The 19,024-nt window shown below is 41.3% G+C and overlaps 1 protein-coding gene across 1 annotated transcript in view; it reads left to right on the top strand.

The window, feature by feature from the left end:
- Rprd1b (regulation of nuclear pre-mRNA domain containing 1B) overlaps positions 1 to 19,024 on the top strand; it is a 44,009-nt gene that overhangs the window by 1,507 nt on the left and 23,478 nt on the right. Inside the window, exons 2-5 of the mRNA XM_021663930.2 lie at positions 7,343 to 7,472; positions 14,416 to 14,549; positions 17,183 to 17,295; positions 18,492 to 18,618. Coding sequence (XP_021519605.1) covers positions 7,343 to 7,472; positions 14,416 to 14,549; positions 17,183 to 17,295; positions 18,492 to 18,618 — 504 coding nt within the window. The remainder of the gene's footprint in view (positions 1 to 7,342; positions 7,473 to 14,415; positions 14,550 to 17,182; positions 17,296 to 18,491; positions 18,619 to 19,024) is intronic.

Here is a 19,024-nt window from a genome sequence, read left to right as displayed (position 1 = left end):
GGGCGTTTTGAAATAGGAACTTTACAGATGGGGAAAACCCAGGGGTTCAATGAAGCAGATTGTGGTAAGAAGCCAGGATAATCCAGTAAATATGTCAGTGTGCTGTGGGCACAGTGCAGGCTTTCAGTAGAAGTGGTAGGTGTTGATCAGCCAGTGTGCGGCTTGGTCTTTGCCTTCAGGTTACATCTTGGTATAGAGCAACTGGCCCATACAGTGCTAACTCACATTGTGCTGGCTTCCTTAGCAGAAGGCTGAAGAAGTGAAGCTTATTGGGAAGTAACTGCAGAGTGTCTGTGCTCTCTGAGGCTTTAGCTTTGTTGTAGATGAGAAAACGGAAGTGGAGAATGGTATGGGATCCAGAGTTTTTGAACTGGTGAGGCTGCATGGCCAGGCACCAAACTGGAGGCTGGACTCTAGGTCTCTTGCAGAGCCTCCCAGTTCTAATTTGCTATACTGAGACAGGAATCCCTTCAACCCTCTAGGGCAGTTAGGTAGAGCCTGGGGTTCCCAGTCTGCTTTGCCAGTCAAATATCAACGGCATCTGTGGAGACAGGAGAAAACTATCAGTGTCCTCTGCTGAATTCCCTTTGGCAGAATCTCTCCATCATCTTGAAATTGTCAGCACATCTCAGACTTGCTTTTGTGAAGCCTTCCTTCTCAGTTCCTCACCTTACCCTATTTGAGTTCCTGAAAAATAGCAACTTAGAGAGTACTTTCATTGCTGATGCTCCTTAATCTCTAGGCTTATCTGATAGGACCTTAGGTAGGTCTGTATATTTTAACTCTGTTTTATTGGGGTTTCTTATACCTCTTCCTCCCTTCTCCCCAATCTTTTCCAATATTCCAGTACCAGGTAGGAGAGAGAGAAGGTTAGTGGGGAGAGAGGACGTAGTTCTCTTTTGCTTCTTCCTGCTGGTTAGGATCGTCGGATTCCTTGGACAAGTCCAATCTTCATTTCAGGATATCTCTAACTACTTCTTGTCAAACAGCATCAACAGCAACCAAGAGCAGCAGTGGGAAGCACCAGCATCTTCCTTCTTTCTCTGAGCCCCCTTCCCTCTCTGGGCTCTGGCATTTATTCTCTCTCCAGAGTCCTCAGAATTAAACTATCTGCAGCTGGCAAAGAGCCCCTCTCAGAGCCCGCATGAGGCAAATAGTGTGCTGCTGTGGACCATCTGAATCAGCTTCATATCCCACACCTGGGATTAAAACAAAAACATGTTTACATAACTGAAATTTTAAAGACACCAAAACTTCCCCTATAGCCTTATGTAGCAAATAAACTGGCATTCTTAGCTCCAATTTATAGAAGATAAAGATGCAGCAAGGGCAGTGGTTTGTTCAGGGGTATAGCTAAGACACGGACCCAGGGAGGACTGATACCCAGACTTGTGCTTTTTCAAGTACCTAGTGCCTCAGGGATCTTCATATGTGGCACTGTCCTCTGCTGAGTACTCTGTCCCCCATCACACCATTACCTTTACTTCATTGTTAGTTGTGTCTTTTTCGCTAGGTTTGTCTTGATCAGAGCCCTCATATACTTGTGTCAATTATGCAGTTAAAATTAGTTTAGCAGTGCCTCTGATAATGCTTCATATTTGAATAAAGGATCTAAACATCACTGGTTCAGCTAACTGTAGCAATCTCAGTATTGTAGTTACATGTGGCTTTTGGGCATTTAAAATGGTGGGAAAGGAACTACAGTTTTGAATAAACATAATCGAAGATTCAATTCCTCAGTTTTATCAGCTTCATCAAGTGTTGCCTGCCCATCACAGCAGATGGCTATCAGATTGGACCTTGCCGAACTAGAGTTCTCCCCCAAGCATCCAACTTCCTTTGTGAACTGAAAATGTCCCCATACAAAAGTAGAAACAAGTTTTGTGCTCTGACGTTGAAACTGACTAGCCCACCCTGAGTTTTTAAAAGTGGCCATTTGTGCCTATAAAGAAATTCTTTTCCCTGTCTAAGACATTACCACTGTTTTTGAGTTGTCATCAAAGTTCTTATGGGATTTACAAAAATTATTTCCCATTATTTAGGAATTGCTTCTGTTTTTAAATGGTATTTTCTTTCCATTTTCTAGGATTAATACTTGGTCCATTTAGATTGTAAGTAGAACTTCTCTCCTTTATGGACTGGTTTGGTGTTACAGTGCTATTAGATGCTTGCTTTATTTGTTTATTTATTTGAGACAGGGTCTCACTGTGTAGCCCTAGCTGGCCTAGAACTTGCTAAGTTGACCAGAGTAGCTTCAAACTCCCAGAGGCCTGAGGTGAATTATTTTGAATAGTGTTTGTTTGTTTGTTTGTTTGTTTTACTGTAGCCACAGTGTAGGTAAATAGTTCCTTTTTTTCCAGAACACTTTGTAGCCTTTCACTACACATCAAAACTTTTTTGATTAACCAGCCCTTTAAACTTTACTCAGCAACTTGTTCTTCTGGTTTGGAATGGGCTTTGGAAGGAGGTGGGAAGATGCATTTTGTCATATTGTTACTCAGAGTTGAAGTAAGGAGATGTAAAAGGAACTTTTTGTCTCCTGCTTCAGTTGTTGTCTCTCCGAGGCTTACTGCCTCTGTCTGCTAACCTACGCCTAGTCCTGGCAGCTTCTAGCTGCCATACAATCTAACCTAGGCCTAGAATGTTTTCAGCCTCTGAGACTTACTGCTGAATAAGCCTACCCTTTCTAGTTCTTTCTGAACTCTGGGCTGGTTAGTTCACCTTAGCTGTTCTGGTTCAAACTCCTCTTTCAATCTGACTTTTCTCTCAGCCTATGAATTTTACTTTTTGGCCTCAAACTAACTCAAGCAGTTTGCTCTAATCACCTAACTCCTCATTCTCTGCCTCATTTGGTCTTCACCTGAGTTCTCTCTCTGCATCCTATCTATTACAGTCCAGATGAAACTGCCTCTCCTCTTGTTCATTGCTCCCTAAGTAGCTTCCCTTTCATCTCTCTACTCATGAGAGTTGGGCATATACTATTCTGTCAAGTCTTTCTCTGATTTCACTGTCACCTTTCTGCCATTCAATTAGACACCACTTTAAAACATCGGTGCTTCCTTCTACAAACTAACTTTACCTTAATTGTTTGGGATTAAAGGCATGTACCACCACACCTGGACTGAAGCTCTTCTTTACCTGAAACTTGCTCTATTTGAAACTGGCCTTGAGCTCAGAGATCTGCTTGCCTCTGTCTCTTGGATTAATGCATTTTTGTATTCCAGCCTGATCACACAGACCTAGAAGGTCTTTGACTGTGATCTCTTGCCAGAGCAGTCATGTTCTGAATTAATATTCCTGTACAGTGAGATGTGTGTGCTGTGTGTTAGCCTTATGACAGTGCCTCTACACACAGGATACTTGTATTGCTCTTTTAGGATACTCAATGTGATGTAGGCCAGAAGAAGGCATTGGATCCCCTGGAATTGCAAGTGATAGGTGGTGTGATCTGCCATGTGGGCATTGGCAACCAAACTTTGGCCCTCTGGAAGAGCATTGAGTTGGCTCTTTTTTGAGATAAGGTCTCCCTATGTAGCCGTGGCTGGCTGGGAATTCACAGAGATCTGCCTTCCTCTGCCTTCCAATTGCTGTGATCAAAGGCATGTCATGCCCAGCTGTAGGAGTGATTTTTTTTATTTGTTTATTATTTATAGAGTATTTGACCTGCATATATGTCTGCATGCCAGAAGAGGGCTCCAGATCTCATCTTAGATGGTTATGAGCCACCATGTGGTTGCTGGGAATTGAACTCAGGATCTTTGGAAGTATAGCCAATGTTCTTAACCTCTGAGCCATTTCTCCAGCTCCCAGGAGTGATTTTTTTTCATCAAAATAATAGTTTGTTATTATTTCTTAAAAATTATAAGAAGAAAAGCAGTACTAATCCTGATCTGAGTGACCATAGCTTATATACTGAGTTTTGGGTTACAGAATTAGATGCTTATCAGAACAAGAACTTTTAATGTGTCTAAGTAGAGTGTTATATTCTTCTTTTCTATTTTTACTCTTGATTTTATTTGTTTAACTTATGACATTTTAATTGCATTATTTTGAAAATTAGTTTCTCTGTTTTGAGACTATAATATAATCATATAATTTCCTCTTTTCCTCCCTTCAAACCTTCTCACATACTCCTTCTTGTTCTCTTTCAAATATGTAGCCTCTCTTTTTTATTAATTGTTGTTACATACCTATATGTATATACACATATATTTCTATATGTAACCTGCTTAGCCTCTATAATGTTATTCATATGTATATTTTCAGGACTGACCATTTGGTATTGGATAAACAGTAGGTATGTTTGTCACTGGGGAAGACTGTTTCTCCCATTCTCAGAATTCCTTAGCTGCCTATAGGTCTTTGTGTAGAGTTGAGACCTCATGGTCTTTGCTCTGCCCATGTTAGCATATCTCTTTTGTCCTTGTTCTGCTCATAAGTTTAGGCAGTCATGTTGGTGAGACTTTACTAGTACAGCCTTACCAGTGTAGCCTCCAGCTCTTTTTGTTGTTTGTTTTCTTTTGGGGGGGGTTTGTTTGTTTGTTTGTTGTTTTTCAAGACAGGGTTTTTCTGTGTAGCCTTGGCTGTCCTGGATTCGCTTTGTAGACCAGGCTGGCCTCAAACTCACAGAGATCTACCTGCCTCTGCCTTCCTGAGTGCTGGGATTACAGGGGTGTGCCACCTAGCCCTGCTGCCTCCAACTCTTAAAAGCTTTCCACCTCCTCTCTCCATCCCTGAACCTCAGGTGCAAGGGTTATTTTGTAGATGTAGTCATTGAGACTGGGCTCCACAACTGCATTTTGATTGGTGTGGTCTTCTGTGATGGTCTCTGTCTATTGCAAAGAAAAGTTCCTTTAATGGGGGTGAGGATTGCCCTTATCATGCCCTGAGAAGGATATACAACTATAGGAGTGTTCCTAACTGCTGAGCCACCTTTCCAGTGGTTTCCTATAATCCCACATTCATAACAACAGTAAGACACTGTTATCAACTACTGATACTTTCATCTTTTCTTTTCTTTTCTTTTTATTTTTTTTTTATTTTTGAGACAGTCTCAATATGTAGCTCTGACTGCCTTGGAACTTGTTGCTAGCTCTAGGAAGACCAGGCTGGCTTCAAACTCATAGAGATATATCTGCCTCTGCCTTCCCACTATTGGGATTAAAGGTGTGCATTACTATGCCTGGTTTTGTTTTGCTTTTGAATAGTCATTATGACAGCTATAGGTTTGTCACAATCTCCTCAGTTATTTATCTAAATTAGCTTATTACTAGATTGCTAATGTGTGCAGTTCAATATCTCCCTGTCTAATTTTGTGAGCATTTCAGGGTATAGTTTAAACTATAATATGAGGCAGGCATATTGAGACCCTGTCTCAAAACAAAACAAAACAAAACAAAACAAAAATGTGCTTTTTAAAAACCCTGTTTTCAATTTGGCTTATTTTGTAGCTGAGTTTTGAAATGTCAGATCTTCTGCCTGCTGTACTTTTCAAAAGTGTTTTTTAAAGTTTGTTTTTTTTTTTTTTTGAGAGCAGTAGAGCAAGGACTAGGTACACAGTTGTTTAAAAATTGACATAAATACTGCTAGAGTCAAAGAAAACTTAGTGTTTTGAAACATCTTATTAGATTTATATTTATTTCTTTTAAAAGAAAGCTGAGACCAAAAATGGTGGTGATATAACTTTAGGGTTGAGAACTTATGTGCACAGAAGCCAGAAAATTCAGTAATGTTCCCCCAAGCAACTGTAACTCAGGTGTATTGCATGAAGCTTTTATGGTTTAATATATGATACCATGTAGAGTAACAGAAAATAGTACATTTTGTATGTGTAACAAAGAAGAATTATGGTTTTTGTGGGAGCTGTAATTTTGCATATTTAGATTTGAGATGTGTATAAATTTTCAACAATAGTACAGCATTTCTGCATGCCAGCGTTTGAGATAAACGTTCATCGGTGTATCTAGAGAACCATCTGGGCTGTAGAGTCACTGTCATTGGCCGACTGGTTATTAGCTTCTCAGAGAAAGAGTGTCAGTTGAGTCGCAAGGTCATCCTTCGAAGTTGAAACCTAACTCAGTGCACTCTAGAACGTTGGGTCCTGAAGATTGGTTCAAGTTAGATGTCCTCAACAGTGTAGTGAATGAACACCTTGATTTAGCATTAAGCTTGACAGCTTATCTTTAAGAATTTTCCTTAAACTATCTTTGTTTTTGTTACTAATTAATTACCCTGGATAAAGTGAAATGAAGCTTACGTTTTTCATTTTTTTTACCCCAAGATTGTATGCCCAGGTGTGTGAGTTAGAGACTTCAAGGCTTTTCTGTATTTTATTCCATTGCTTTATTCAGAGGCTTTACTTGATGACCCCGTTTTACTCAGATGACTCTGTAAGGTAACAGTCACCTTAGTATTTTTTTGTGCAGGTAGTGTGTATGTGTGTGTGTCTGTGTGCACCACCTTGTTGTATGAAGGTGTATATGTGTGTGGAGGCAGGGGGTTTATGCTTAGTCACTGTCCACTTCATATAGCAGGGTAGCATTGTTAAAATGAAAGAAAAATCCCAATTGTTTGATTTTACCAATGAAGACTCAGGAGCCAGATACTGGGCTGAAAACCTGCTAGCTCAGAGAGACGAAGAGAGCACCCAGCTGACCCTCCTACTCCACCGATGTCCCAGAAGGAAAAAGCCTTTGCTACTCAGCTCATACCCCAGAAGGAAAAGGCCCTTCTCCTTCTCCACACCGTCTTAAATATACCTCAAAGTGAAAGTCCCTCCTTTCTACTTCCTGTGCAGTGCTATCATTCCTCCCAACTTCCTCTCGCTCTTTATGGATTTTTCCCCCATATTCACTTTCTATCAACTGGTTGCTTGCTCCGCCTCTTGACCTAGGATTTATTTATTTTAATCCTGAGTACAGAAAACTCTTAGATTAAAGGTTCGAGCTAAGGCTGAGCCACACCAAGACCACCTGTTTACAATAAACAGGAAGTTCTGGATTAAAGGTGTGTGCTAGGGTTAAGCCACAACTAGAAACAGGTTTTTCCTGTACACAACTCAGGGTTCACAGTGTGATCAAAAATTCTACAACAGGGTAGGACCTCTCACTTAAACCTAATCACTAATTAGGTGAGCTAGCTGCCAGCTTGCCCCAGAGAACCCACCTCCACCTTGCATTTTAGAGTTCTGGGGATCCAAATTTCAGTCCTCATGTTTGTGTGCCAAGTGCCTTACCTGCTAAGCTGTCTTATCTGTAATATTCTTTAGGAATATCCTAACAAGCATTAATCAGAATTTCTTTGCTATGTTAAATTGTCCTTTCTTCTTTCTTTTTTTTTCCAGCCAAATCAAATAGAAAGCTTACTTTTCTGTATTTAGCAAATGATGTCATCCAAAACAGTAAAAGGAAAGGACCTGAGTTCACGAGAGAATTTGAATCTGTCCTTGTGGATGCTTTTTCTCATGTTGCCAGGTATGTTTTCTATTTGGGGGTTTTTACATTTTCTACCTTTTTGTCCTGTTGTTTTTGTGATATCCTTTGTAAATTGACAAGTTTGTACTTTACAGAGTGTTGTGAAGGCCAAATTATGGTTTTATGTTTTTTTCTGGGCCCTTAACTATCACCCCAGCATGTAAGCATTTTGAAACACTAAAGAGATTTGTTCTGGTACCAGAAACATATCTTTCTCCCCTGAGTTCACCTACCTGATTTCTTTCTTGAATATGTTTTCCATGCTGAGTTGTCTCATTAGCTTATGATCAAAAACCAGAGCTAGAACTATGAAGGAGCCTTTTAATAACGCCTCTTCAATAGCAGAAATTGGTTACTGAGACTTCTTTATTACTTCTCAATTTCTAGTTTGCTAAAAATAGCAGTCATTATGGTCACTACAAAAAAAAAATAGTCATTATAAATGTGGAAAACTAGATGCTTGAACCGAATTGTAGTAAATGTGTTACTCAAATTTCAGAGAGTACTGCATTGTGGAGCCCAAGCAGCTCGGTAGAAAGCTGAACACTGATTAACACTTTCACATCACTTGTGCTTGTTTTCACATCTTGTTGTAGGTATGAGTTAGCTTCCCAGGAGGAGAATTTTGGTGAATGTTTGTTTGATTGTTTGTTTAGACTGTTATATTTGTAAGTATGCACAAAAACACAGGGATCTTTGCAAAAAAGAAACCAGGAATCGAGAAAATGAGACCAGTAGGTTAAAACCTTCGACTAGGGTCTAAGAAGGTGTGAATGAAAGATCTTAAATGGAAATTGAAGTCAGTATTTCTTGAAGGATTTGAAATGTGTAAAAGAATAAAATTAGGAGTTCAAAATGTTTCTTTTTAAAGATTTATTTGTCATGTATACAGTGTTCTAGCTTCATGTATACCTGCACACCAAAAGAAGGCACCAGATCTCATTACAGATGGTTGTGAGCCACCACGTGGTTGCTGGGAATTGAACTCAGGACCTCTGGAAGAACATTTAGTGCTCTTAACCTCTGAGCCATCTCTCCAACCCCAGGAGTTCAAAATGTTAAAAACCACAATGAACTTCCTGAAGCTAGGGGTTTCTACTGTGTCTGTGGTGCTGACTTCTGATGAACTTGGACACTGAAGTTGTGGAATGTATTGATAACTTGAAGAAAATTACTGAGTCTTCAAACAGCTGCTAAGCTGAGAGTAGACTGTTGGAGCAACTATCTGAAACTCGATCAGGGATTTGTTGTTTTGATAAGGTTTAGATAGGTGCCTTAGATACTGCTCTGTCTCAAACACCATGTGAGTGTTGAGAGTACTAAGTGTTGAGAGTACTTCTAAGCTGAGAGTAGACTCTTGGAGTAACTATCTGAAACTGGAGTCAGGTTTAGTTGACAAGGTTTAGTTAGGTGCCTTAGATACTGCTCTGTCTCAAACACCATGTGAGTGGCCTTGGGTGTGCAAGTTAAGTTTTTGAGCCCAAGTTTCCTACCTAGTTAAAAGTCAGGGAAACTTGTTATTGCTTTGTTCTTGTGAATGCCAGTAGGGTGAGAGAGGCTCTGGGGGACCTGCTCTGGGTTTTGCTCATCTTTGTTTCATGTACACACTGCAGGTAGGGAAGGGCTGTTCTCTTCCTCGCACTCAGGCTACGTACCTTGCAGTGCCTAGCAAGCCACCTCCAGTGTAGGGAACGGATTCACGTAGTCTTTCCCAGGGTGTCCCAAGACCTAGCAGCACTGGGCGCTGTCCTGGTGCTGAGCCAGGCTTTAGTAGATATTTGTTGATTCAATTAGAATAATAGTGACAAATTGGGGAAAAGGTCTGGTTTAAGGGTTAATACTGTCACTACCTTATAGGGTTAGTAAATAACACTTTTATTTTAAAATTACAGTACTATTGACTGTTCTAAGTTAGAAAAGGATGAGTAGAAAGGGGGGTGCAGAGGGCTTGCCTAGCTTGTGGGCACATGTTAAAACTATACCGAAGCCAGGCACGGTAATATGCTTCTGTAATTCCAGCACTCGGGCCGGCCAAGCTATGTAGTGAGACCTTGTCACAAGGAAAACAAACTAAGAAATGGAAACAGAAGGCATTGGTAAAATACTTGAGCACGTTTTGCTGGATTTTCCCAACTCCTGTCTGCATTTCAGTCTGTTTAAGGTCCAGTTCAGACCAGGTTTCTTCTCTCCTTTACCTTCACTGGAACAGAAGGTACAATAGCCACTTTAATACTGGTGTACCTCATCAACAAAAGCAATTTAATGTGGCTCTTGCAGTGCTTTTGCTGTGGCCAGACAGTGAACGAAAGATAGCTGACCCATCAATCCTCATATTGATTAGCTTTATTTTTATGATGCTTCTCTACTCCATCCTCAAGCAAAAAAAAAAAAAAAATCTTTGAATTCAGATGAAACACAATGCTCCTAGGATAGATTTGGTTTGTGTAGCAGTTTAATTAACCAGATTATGAACATGTCATGCTTCCAAGTACCTTGTTTTCTTTAAAGTTTGGAGGTAGTTAACACATCCATCATTCAACATGTATGTTGTGTGTATATACTCATGTGTACATGTTATGCACATGTGCTAGAGCAAACCTGGAGGTCAGAGGACATTTTTTAGAAGTCATTTCCTTCCTTCCACCATGGGAGTCCCGGGATTGACTCAGGTTGTCAGGCTTGGTGGCATGCACCTTTACCTACTGAGCCATCTTTCCAGATCCTAGACTTAATTTCTTGAGAGGTAAATCACCAGTTATTGCCAAATACATAATTCCTTGTTTGTGGGTCTCCATACTTCCCCCAGGTGGGTAACTTCCTGGGAGGACTCACGGCTGTTGTGAGTTATTACACCTGGGGATACAGAGTAGCAAAGGGGAAAGGTACTTGGGCAATTGGGACAGCAGATATGGAGTTCATTCTAAAGGGAAGAGACTCAGCACCCAGAGCTTTCCGTGAGATTGGCGGAAGGCACCACGGCCATTCTCCCTGGAAAGTAAACTTAGAACCGTGTTTACACAGGTGAGACACAAGCCACCCGGATGATTAGAGAGTGAAGTTGCATCCTGGAATTCCAGTCTCCAGGTGCTCTGCTGTCTTAGCTTTCTGTAACTGTAGAAGAATGCCAGAGACACACATAAGAAATCAGGGATCCATCTGGGCTCATGGTTCCAACAGTTTCAGTTCATGCTGCCAGCTCCACTTCTTTTGGCTATAGGAAGGCAGAGCATCACAGCAGGGAGTGTGATGGAGCCTTCACATTGGCCAGGAAAGAGGAGGAGGGGGAGTGGCCTCTCTAAAGTACATCTCCTAATGGCCTAGTCAGCTCTGAGCTCGTTGACGGTGTTAGCACCTTCCAGTCCTCCTCTCTCCACTGCAGCCCCACAGCTGCACACGCAGTCTGCAGTTGAGAGCAGGTTTTTCTAGAACATAGCATTTGCATTATTTTTTTCTTGAGGTTTACTCTTAGTTTGTGTGTCTGTGGGGTTGTATGTGCATATGAATTCAGGTACTTTATGGAAGCCAGAAGCACCAGATTTGTCTTGGAGCTCTTACAGTTCATGTGACTAAGTGTGCTTACTGCTGATCCACCTCTCCAGCTCATCAATTCACTGAACAATTATGAAGGAATTTTCTGTTCCAGCTTTGCATGAGGTGCTGCAGGTAGAGCTAGATATAGAAGAAAGAATTCAACTTCTGCTGAGTCTACCATAGATTTGTTATATATGGAATAAGAGTAATGTACAAATACACACACACAAACACACACACACACACAAAGAAATATCATTGAAGCACAGCAAGGAAAGTCCCCTGGCTACCTTGGCAAAGGCTTGGGTATCTGGCTGACACTTAAAGAAGCAGTACTGTGCATGTGTGTCACATACTATGGCTTGGTCAGTTTTGGACATCTGTATTAGAAAAATGAGGAGTGGTTGAATTTATAGTTAGAATTAAAATATACTTATTTTAATTTAACATTCAGTGTGCATGCTTATTGTGTGGGTGATTGTTTCTCCCCCCCCCCATCTTGAAAGCAAATTTTTTTTTGCTTCTGTTCCTACCTCCCCCCACTTCTCCCACTCCTCCCCCAGACAGAGTTTCTCTGTTACATAGAGCCTTGGCTGTCCTGGACTCTTTTTGTAGACCAGGCTGACCTTGAACTCACAGAGATCTGTTTCTGCCCCCCAAATGATGGGATTCAAGGTGTGCACCACCATACCCAGTCTGTTAGCAAATATTTCTAAAATACTTTTTTATTAGATGTTTCTCATATATACACTATTTCTTTCTTTGTTTTTGTTTTAGAGAAAGGTTTTCATGTAGCCCAGGCTGGCCTCAGAATTTGGATGGCCAGAGATGGATGACTTTGAACTGATCCTCCTGCCTTCACCACTAGAGTATTGGGATTACAGGCATGCACCACCATGCCCAGTTCATGCAATGCAAGGGATTGAATTCAGGGCTTTGTAGGTGCCAGGCAAGCAACTGCCAAATGATCTACATTCCCAGCCTCAAGAATTCTCAGTGTAGATTGAAATTTGTGTAACCTGAAAAGGTAGTGCCCTTCATTTGTCACATTGCTTTCTTATTCTACCCACATCTGATTCTGGGTGCTAAAGTGGCTTCTACTTCACTGGAGTACTTTATTTCAAAACTGGTTAGTTAATTTGTGGCTTGAATGACTTTGATGCAGAAAACTTGGAAGTCAAGTATATTTGTATAAAATTTTTTTATTAAATTTTTTAAAACGGTTGATTCAGCCAATTTGTGTGTGTGTGTGTGGGGGGGGGACAAGCCTCCTCTGTCCAGAAATTGCACTCAGAAAGAATACACAGGTGTTCGGTAAGCAATGAGAGGTTGGTTCTGTGGGACAAAGAGGAGGTGGAGGAAGAAGTGAGTCACTGTGGGGACTGGAGAGAGAGGGGACCTGAGACAAAGCTAACTTCAGGCTCTAGGCCTTATGAGCAGAGTGGGCAGCTGAGGTCAGAAAAAGCCTTGAGAGCTGTGGAAGGACCTCATCTGTTCTGAGAATAGAAAGAAAGAAGAGGCTCCTTTGAAAGACAGCTAGAATTATATTATTGAAATTGGAGCGTAGGCTGGAGGAGGACAAGGCTGGGAGCCGGGAGAGAAGCATGGGTAGAATTGGCCACTGCTCGGGCCAGGCTGTTAGCAGATGAAGGCCTGAGAGTAACTCACTTTGTACTTTGTTTTTCAAGACAGGGTTTCTCTGTGTAACCTTGGCTGTTCCTAGACTCACTCTGGAACTCGCAGACCTACTTGTCTCTGCCTCCCCTGGTATGTGCCACCACATCTGGCTTCTACACACATTTTGAAGGTAGAGTAAGAATATCTTAGGATAAAGTACCAGAGTGCTTGCTTATTGCTGAGCTCTTTAAGATGTAGCATTTCCCTGTTCTCCTAGTGCTTAACTCTAAATTGAAAAAAAAAAATTGTAAAAAGTTACCTTATATTTCCTATCTTAGTACTTTGAAATCAGTTTAGTGGACTTGCTACTAGTAGTTTATAAGCAGGACAGCTGGGCAAGCCAGGGTAAGCATTAGCATAAGCTTTGCGGAAGTGCAGTCAGCGCCGAGGGTGGGCAGAGTTCCTGTCCTGGCTGGCTTTGGTATTCTTGATGGTCCTAGTAAAGACATTTCTCTTTGACCCTAAGATGTGGAGGTCTTTTCCCCTCCCTTTTGGGCATAGTCTCATATATCTGAGTCTGGCCTCAAACTCACTGTACCTAAGGATGGCTGACTCTGAACTTGTGATCCTCTTGTGTTCACCTCCCCAGTGCTGGGATCCCAGACATCACCATCTTGCTCAGCTTATCCAGTATTGGGGGTTGAACCCAGAGCTAGGGAAGCATTTCACCAGCTGCGCTACAGCTCCAACCCAAGATCTCCCTTTTTTTTTAACAGATGCATTTTAGTTTATTTATTTATTTGGAAAGAGGTGTGGCCTACTTAACAGAGAGGAAAACTTGCAGTAATTGGTTTTCTTCTTTTGCTGTGTGGTCCACTAGGTATGGGTATCAGGTTGTCAGGCTTGGAGGCAAGCCTGTTTACTTGTGGGCGCCTGGGTGTCCCTTCTTAAGGTGCTCAGCGTTAAGATGTTGGCTTTTGTGCACTCTCACTGAACAGACAGTATATGGGAGCACACAGGTGCCTAGGAGCTAGCGCTCTTGAGAATGGCTGGCCCCGCTTGTCTGCTGCATCTCCTATGTTACAGTAGGTAGAGGTTCACACTGTGTCAGCTCTATCCTGTTCCCAGAGCAGCAGACCAGGAACAATTTACCTAACTTTTTCTTTCAGGTAGAAATTATGAAGGACTGCATTATTTCCAGTGTATTCCAAGATTATCCGTTAGATACATGAGTCTGAACATGGAACTCAGACTAAGCCCAATGTTACAGTCAATACGAAGTTATTACATGGCTGAGACACTTGGCACATATATGTTCACACTTCTATTTATACCTGTAGAGGTGTTGGTGTGTTAATGTAGGTAATTTAAGCATTTGTGTTTTTAAATCTTAAAGGTTGGCTAATTTTAATTTCCAGTATATGTCTAGGACTCTATTTATAAATTGATGACTTCTGAAAAGACAAGTTATCATAATTGATACAGTCAGTTTTGTTTGTTTTGTTTAATTTTCTGTCTGTTAAAACAAGTCATATAGGCTTTACCCCATTCCTTCCACCTTTCAAAGTGGAAAAAGATTCCTTGGGGAACGGGATGCCTCTTCCCACTCACCATGGGAGAAACGTAGTTTCTGTAAAGATTGAGCGTCCAAGTAGCACAGGGTGTACCACATTCTTGTTTTAAGTATGTAAATTATTTTGGCAGCTTTTAATTTTTTTTTTTTTAAGTAGACCTCTCCTAATTAAAAACAAAAAACTTAAGCTTATATGTATATCTTTTCGTCTTTTCTGGGCAGAGAGGCAGATGAAGGCTGTAAAAAACCTTTAGAAAGATTGCTGAACATCTGGCAAGAACGAAGTGTGTATGGCGGCGAGTTCATACAGCAGCTGAAGCTGTCTATGGAGGACTCCAAGAGCCCTCCCCCCAAAGGTAGAAACATCACCACATGTTTACAGCTCTTGGTCTTTGCTACTCCCAGTCCCACATGAAAAGCTGCAGTGGGGGCTGCTGTGGCTGCTGGGATCCAGCCGCGTTAGGACTCCAGAGCGAGATGCCCTGAGTGATGGTGAGGATTTATGAAGTGCTCGCGGAGGGCAGGCCTGCTTCCTGTGCTCATGCTGCTGTGCCCTCTCTCCCTCCTTCCTCCCTTTCCCCTCCCTCCCCCCCCTCCCTCCCTCTCTGGGTGTTCTTCACGGTCCTCCTTGCTCCTTCAGGGACTGTCCTTACACAGGGAAAGGAATAACCAAGTCTTTTAGAATTGCGGTTGACTGAAAAGTGCCTTGTCCTAGCCCTGACACTGACCACACAGGACTTTGGATAAGTCCTTTGCCCTTTTAGAAGTCGGCGTTATTAATACTGAACCTAGTTTTGTATGCTTTTATGATTGTCAGATTATTGTCTATATCGATTGGATCTTTACTGAGACCGGGGTATTCTTGGGGAATATGTATGTGAATTGTGTAAGTTCTTAAGAGCTCGTGTTACTTTCTTTAAAGAATAAGATGCAAACGTGTGGTTGTTTAGTCTCTGATTAGCTGGGCATTACACCTAGCTGGCATGACCTGCTCCCAAGCTATCAGTCTGTCCCGGCTTCATTTATACTGCTAAGGAGCAAGTGCACGCTCTAGCCAACTTGAGGAGCCTTCCTGATTTGAGCTGGCCTACTTCAGAGACTCTTCTTCCTCGCACGATGCTTGTGGCTCTTTAGCCAGCCCGAGTTTCTGAGCGTCCCCTCTGGATGCTTTGCTAGCCCCTTCTCTCTGCCCCTGCTGTACTTCTTCAGAGCATATCCTTCCGCTCCTTCATTGTGATAATGCAGTCTCCAGAAATGGCACTCTGGCTCCCAGCCTTCCTTGCTGTGGGCCATGTAGCCATCCCCTCCATGTTCTCTGGGACTGTGCATACACCTCTGCTGTTGGACCTCCCACAATAACATGCCTTCAGCCCTTTATTTGTACTCTCCACAGTCTCTTCAAGTCTAAAATTATATACACTTTACAATAAACTGCAAGAGGCTTTCTAAGAAAGTGTGTGAGGCTTCAGGCTAATGTTGTTTTACTGAAAGCTTAAAAAGTAATCAGAAAAGCAAGCTGTTTTCTGATTTGGGTTTATTGTGACAGAATCGTGGCCTTTGGAAGTTTCTTTCTACAGTTTGGGAAAAATATCCAGCATTTTTTTTCCTGTACCCTGTTTTACAGTTCGTTCGGTAGATAGTGCCTGGGTAAGCAGGAAAGCTCTTGCCTTAAAGAAAGCTTGACTGTCCAGGCGTTGCTACACACATGTGTTAGGCTGTGCTATGTGCTTTGGAAAAGAGCACAGAGGAGTGAGAGACAATGGTGCACCCCAGGGAGCAGTCACACATGCAGAACAAGGACAGCCTCTGTCATAAAGGTGGCTGTTTTCTCCTTTGTGTCCAACAAACAAAACCAGAAGAAAAAAAATACAGTTCATGCTGTTGACTGGGCTTTCTGTCTAAACTTAATGTGTAAGATAGAAAACAGGAGCTACATGCTTAGTTCCAGAAGAGGCACATCTTCCTGGTGAGTTCCTCTGTGCATATAACAAATTCCGAGCTGAGGCCTGGTAAGGGTACTTGTGCTTAGTTGCTTGCATAGAGTGGAAAGAGTACAGGCTTGGGTATTGGGCCAAGGAGTTGTTTAACCTGCCTGTGTCTTTTCCACTTGTAATGGAATGCTTTCTCTGTTAGAGTTGTTGGAGAGATGAAGGCAAAGAAACCATTGCAATTCTCTGCACATACTTGGTGTCCAATATTTCTTTTAAATGCAGATTTATCATTTAGATTTATTTCCCCCAGTTGTTAGTGCTTGTTTTGTGTTGCCCAGTGTGATACAATAGAAATTATTTCAGAATTAACACATCTATCATAATCATGTAAAAGCACTGGGGACAGATAATAAAGAATGCAACTTGCCAGCCTCAAAAGTAGTTAATTCTAGAATGGAAACTTAAATAATTTCTTCCAATAGCATCAATCACATTTCTCAGTAATAGTTTTTTTTTTTTTTTTTTTTTTAATTTTTACAGTAGAGTTAGGTTTATTCCGGTTTTAAAGAAAGAATTTAAAGAATATTTGTACTTGAAAGCTATGACATTTTTATTGATGAATTTGTCCTTCCTATTTATTTTCAAAAATGATCCTTGGGAAGCATAAAGCTGCTTCATATGCATGTGTTCTGTGTCACCCTCGTACATGTTGGTTTACCTTATTGTTTGGCCTCAAGCTTCTTACCATTTTACTGTTTACTTCTTTTGAAGAAAGGAAGGTCCTAACTATGATAACTTGGGACATCTCACTTCCAGGAGTGTTTTCTTAGACTCAAAGAGTTGATCTGAGATGATGGACTGGGAACTTTTTTGTCTCTTTAGTAACGTAAGAAGCTACCAAGTTAAATAGCTGGCCAGAAAGTTAGCATGAAGCCATTTCTGAAAATGAACACCCCCACCCCACCCTCCAAACCCCCAATTTTACCTGTGGCCATTGTACAGAGCACTGGTGCTTACGCAAGACATGCAGCTCACATTTCTCATGTTATTTTCCCCAGCAATGGAAGAGAAGAAGTCTCTAAAACGGACTTTTCAGCAGATACAAGAGGAAGAAGATGATGACTACCCTGGAAGCTACTCTCCTCAAGATCCTTCAGCAGGCCCCCTCTTGGTATGTGACCCCTGGCACAGAGTGCCTCCGGGTGACCTCTAGATGAAGATCATGGCCACAAGGTGGCGCTTGTTTCCAGTAGTGTGGCTGTCAAAGGGCAGCAGATGCAATAGCATACCCAGAGCTTCCCAGACATCTGACTTCACCCTGCTTTCACAGCTTGACTTCACAGTGGGTTTTTGTTTTAGAAAGTATTTGGACTTGGTTTTTGTCTCCTAAAAGTTAAAAATATTCTCTAGAAGAAAAGTATGTGACATAATAAGAATGTTCTGCAGCACTTAGCTGTGCCTGTTGCTAATAGCATTCTTATTTATAAGCAAACAGCTTATTACTATCTAAGAACAGTCTTGTAACCGCTGATAGTAAGTTTACTACACTATAGCCACTGTTTCAAGTATGGCAACAGGGAGTTAGTCTTTAAGGAGGCATTCCCCTCACAGAGCTCCTTATGAAACAAGTTTGGTTTGGTTTATCTGTGTATTGTCAAAGAAAATGAGCCAAAAAAAAAAAAAAAAAAAAAGACCTGGATTAAGTAGCATTTAAGTAACTTGCCAAGTATCTTAATTTGAATAAAAATCATAATTCAGAGTTCATGTCCTTTTGTTCTATTTTTAATGTTTTGAGATGATTCTCACTGTGTAATGCTAGCTGACTTTAAACTTGAGATCTTCCTGCTATGGCCAGATCACACCTGTAATATTAGCACTAAGGGAGTCTAAGGCAGCAGAACTAGAATCCATATTCCTTTTTTTTTTAATAATTTATTTTATTTTATGCACATTAGTTTGAAGGCATCAGATCCCTTGGAATTGGTATTACAGACAGTTGTGAGCTGCCGTATGGGTGCTAGGAATTGAACCCAGGTCTTTGGAAAAGCAGACAGTGCCCTTAACCACTGAGCCATCTCTCCAGCCCTAGAATCCACATTCTTAAGTTGTCAAAAATATGCTCTTTACTTTTTTTTAAAATAGATCTCTGTAGAGGTATATTTTTGTGTTTGTAGGCTTAGAACAATAGATTTTATGTCATTTAGATTTCTTATCATTTCCATCCACTAAATCCTAGAACTAACAACAGTTTGTGTGACTTTTGACTTGTTTTTAATTCTAAGGGTGACAGTTTTTATAATTTGCCTCTAATTTTCTTTAACTGCTTATGTCATAATGGATAATATTATATCTCTTTGCCTTTTATAGACTGAGGAGCTAATCAAAGCTTTGCAGGATCTGGAAAATGCAGCATCAGGGGATGCTACTGTTCGACAGAAGATTGCTTCTCTGCCCCAGGAAGTGCAGGATGTGTCGCTGCTAGAAAAAATTACAGGTGAGAATGTAGTTCGGGTGAAAGATAGGAAAGAAGGAGCTATCTAGAGTCATACTAATATCTGTGGGTAGAGACTTTCTATGTAATGTTGGGCATTCTGCCATCTTGGCATATGAAGCCATTCTCATGCTAAACAAGGAAATTCTCCGAGGGCTGGGCAGCTAGCTCCACATTAAGAGCGGTTCCTGTTCCTGCAGGGGACCTGGGTTCTAGTTCACACACATGCATTGGGCAGCTAACAGTACCTTTAACTACAGCTCAGGGCATCTGATGTACTCTTTCGGCCTCCGTGTAAACTCACACACATATGGCATACTCAAATACACTTATACATATAAATAAAAATAATACAAATAAATCTTGGGACTGGAGAGATGGCTCAGTGGTTAAGAGCTCTTACTCTCCT

Source organism: Meriones unguiculatus, chromosome 4 (genome assembly GCF_030254825.1).
Source record: "Meriones unguiculatus strain TT.TT164.6M chromosome 4, Bangor_MerUng_6.1, whole genome shotgun sequence".
In the NCBI taxonomy this organism is placed as follows: Eukaryota; Metazoa; Chordata; class Mammalia; order Rodentia; family Muridae; genus Meriones; species Meriones unguiculatus.
Note: the sequence above shows the minus strand (reverse complement) of the source record. Positions and strands in the feature narration are given on the sequence as shown.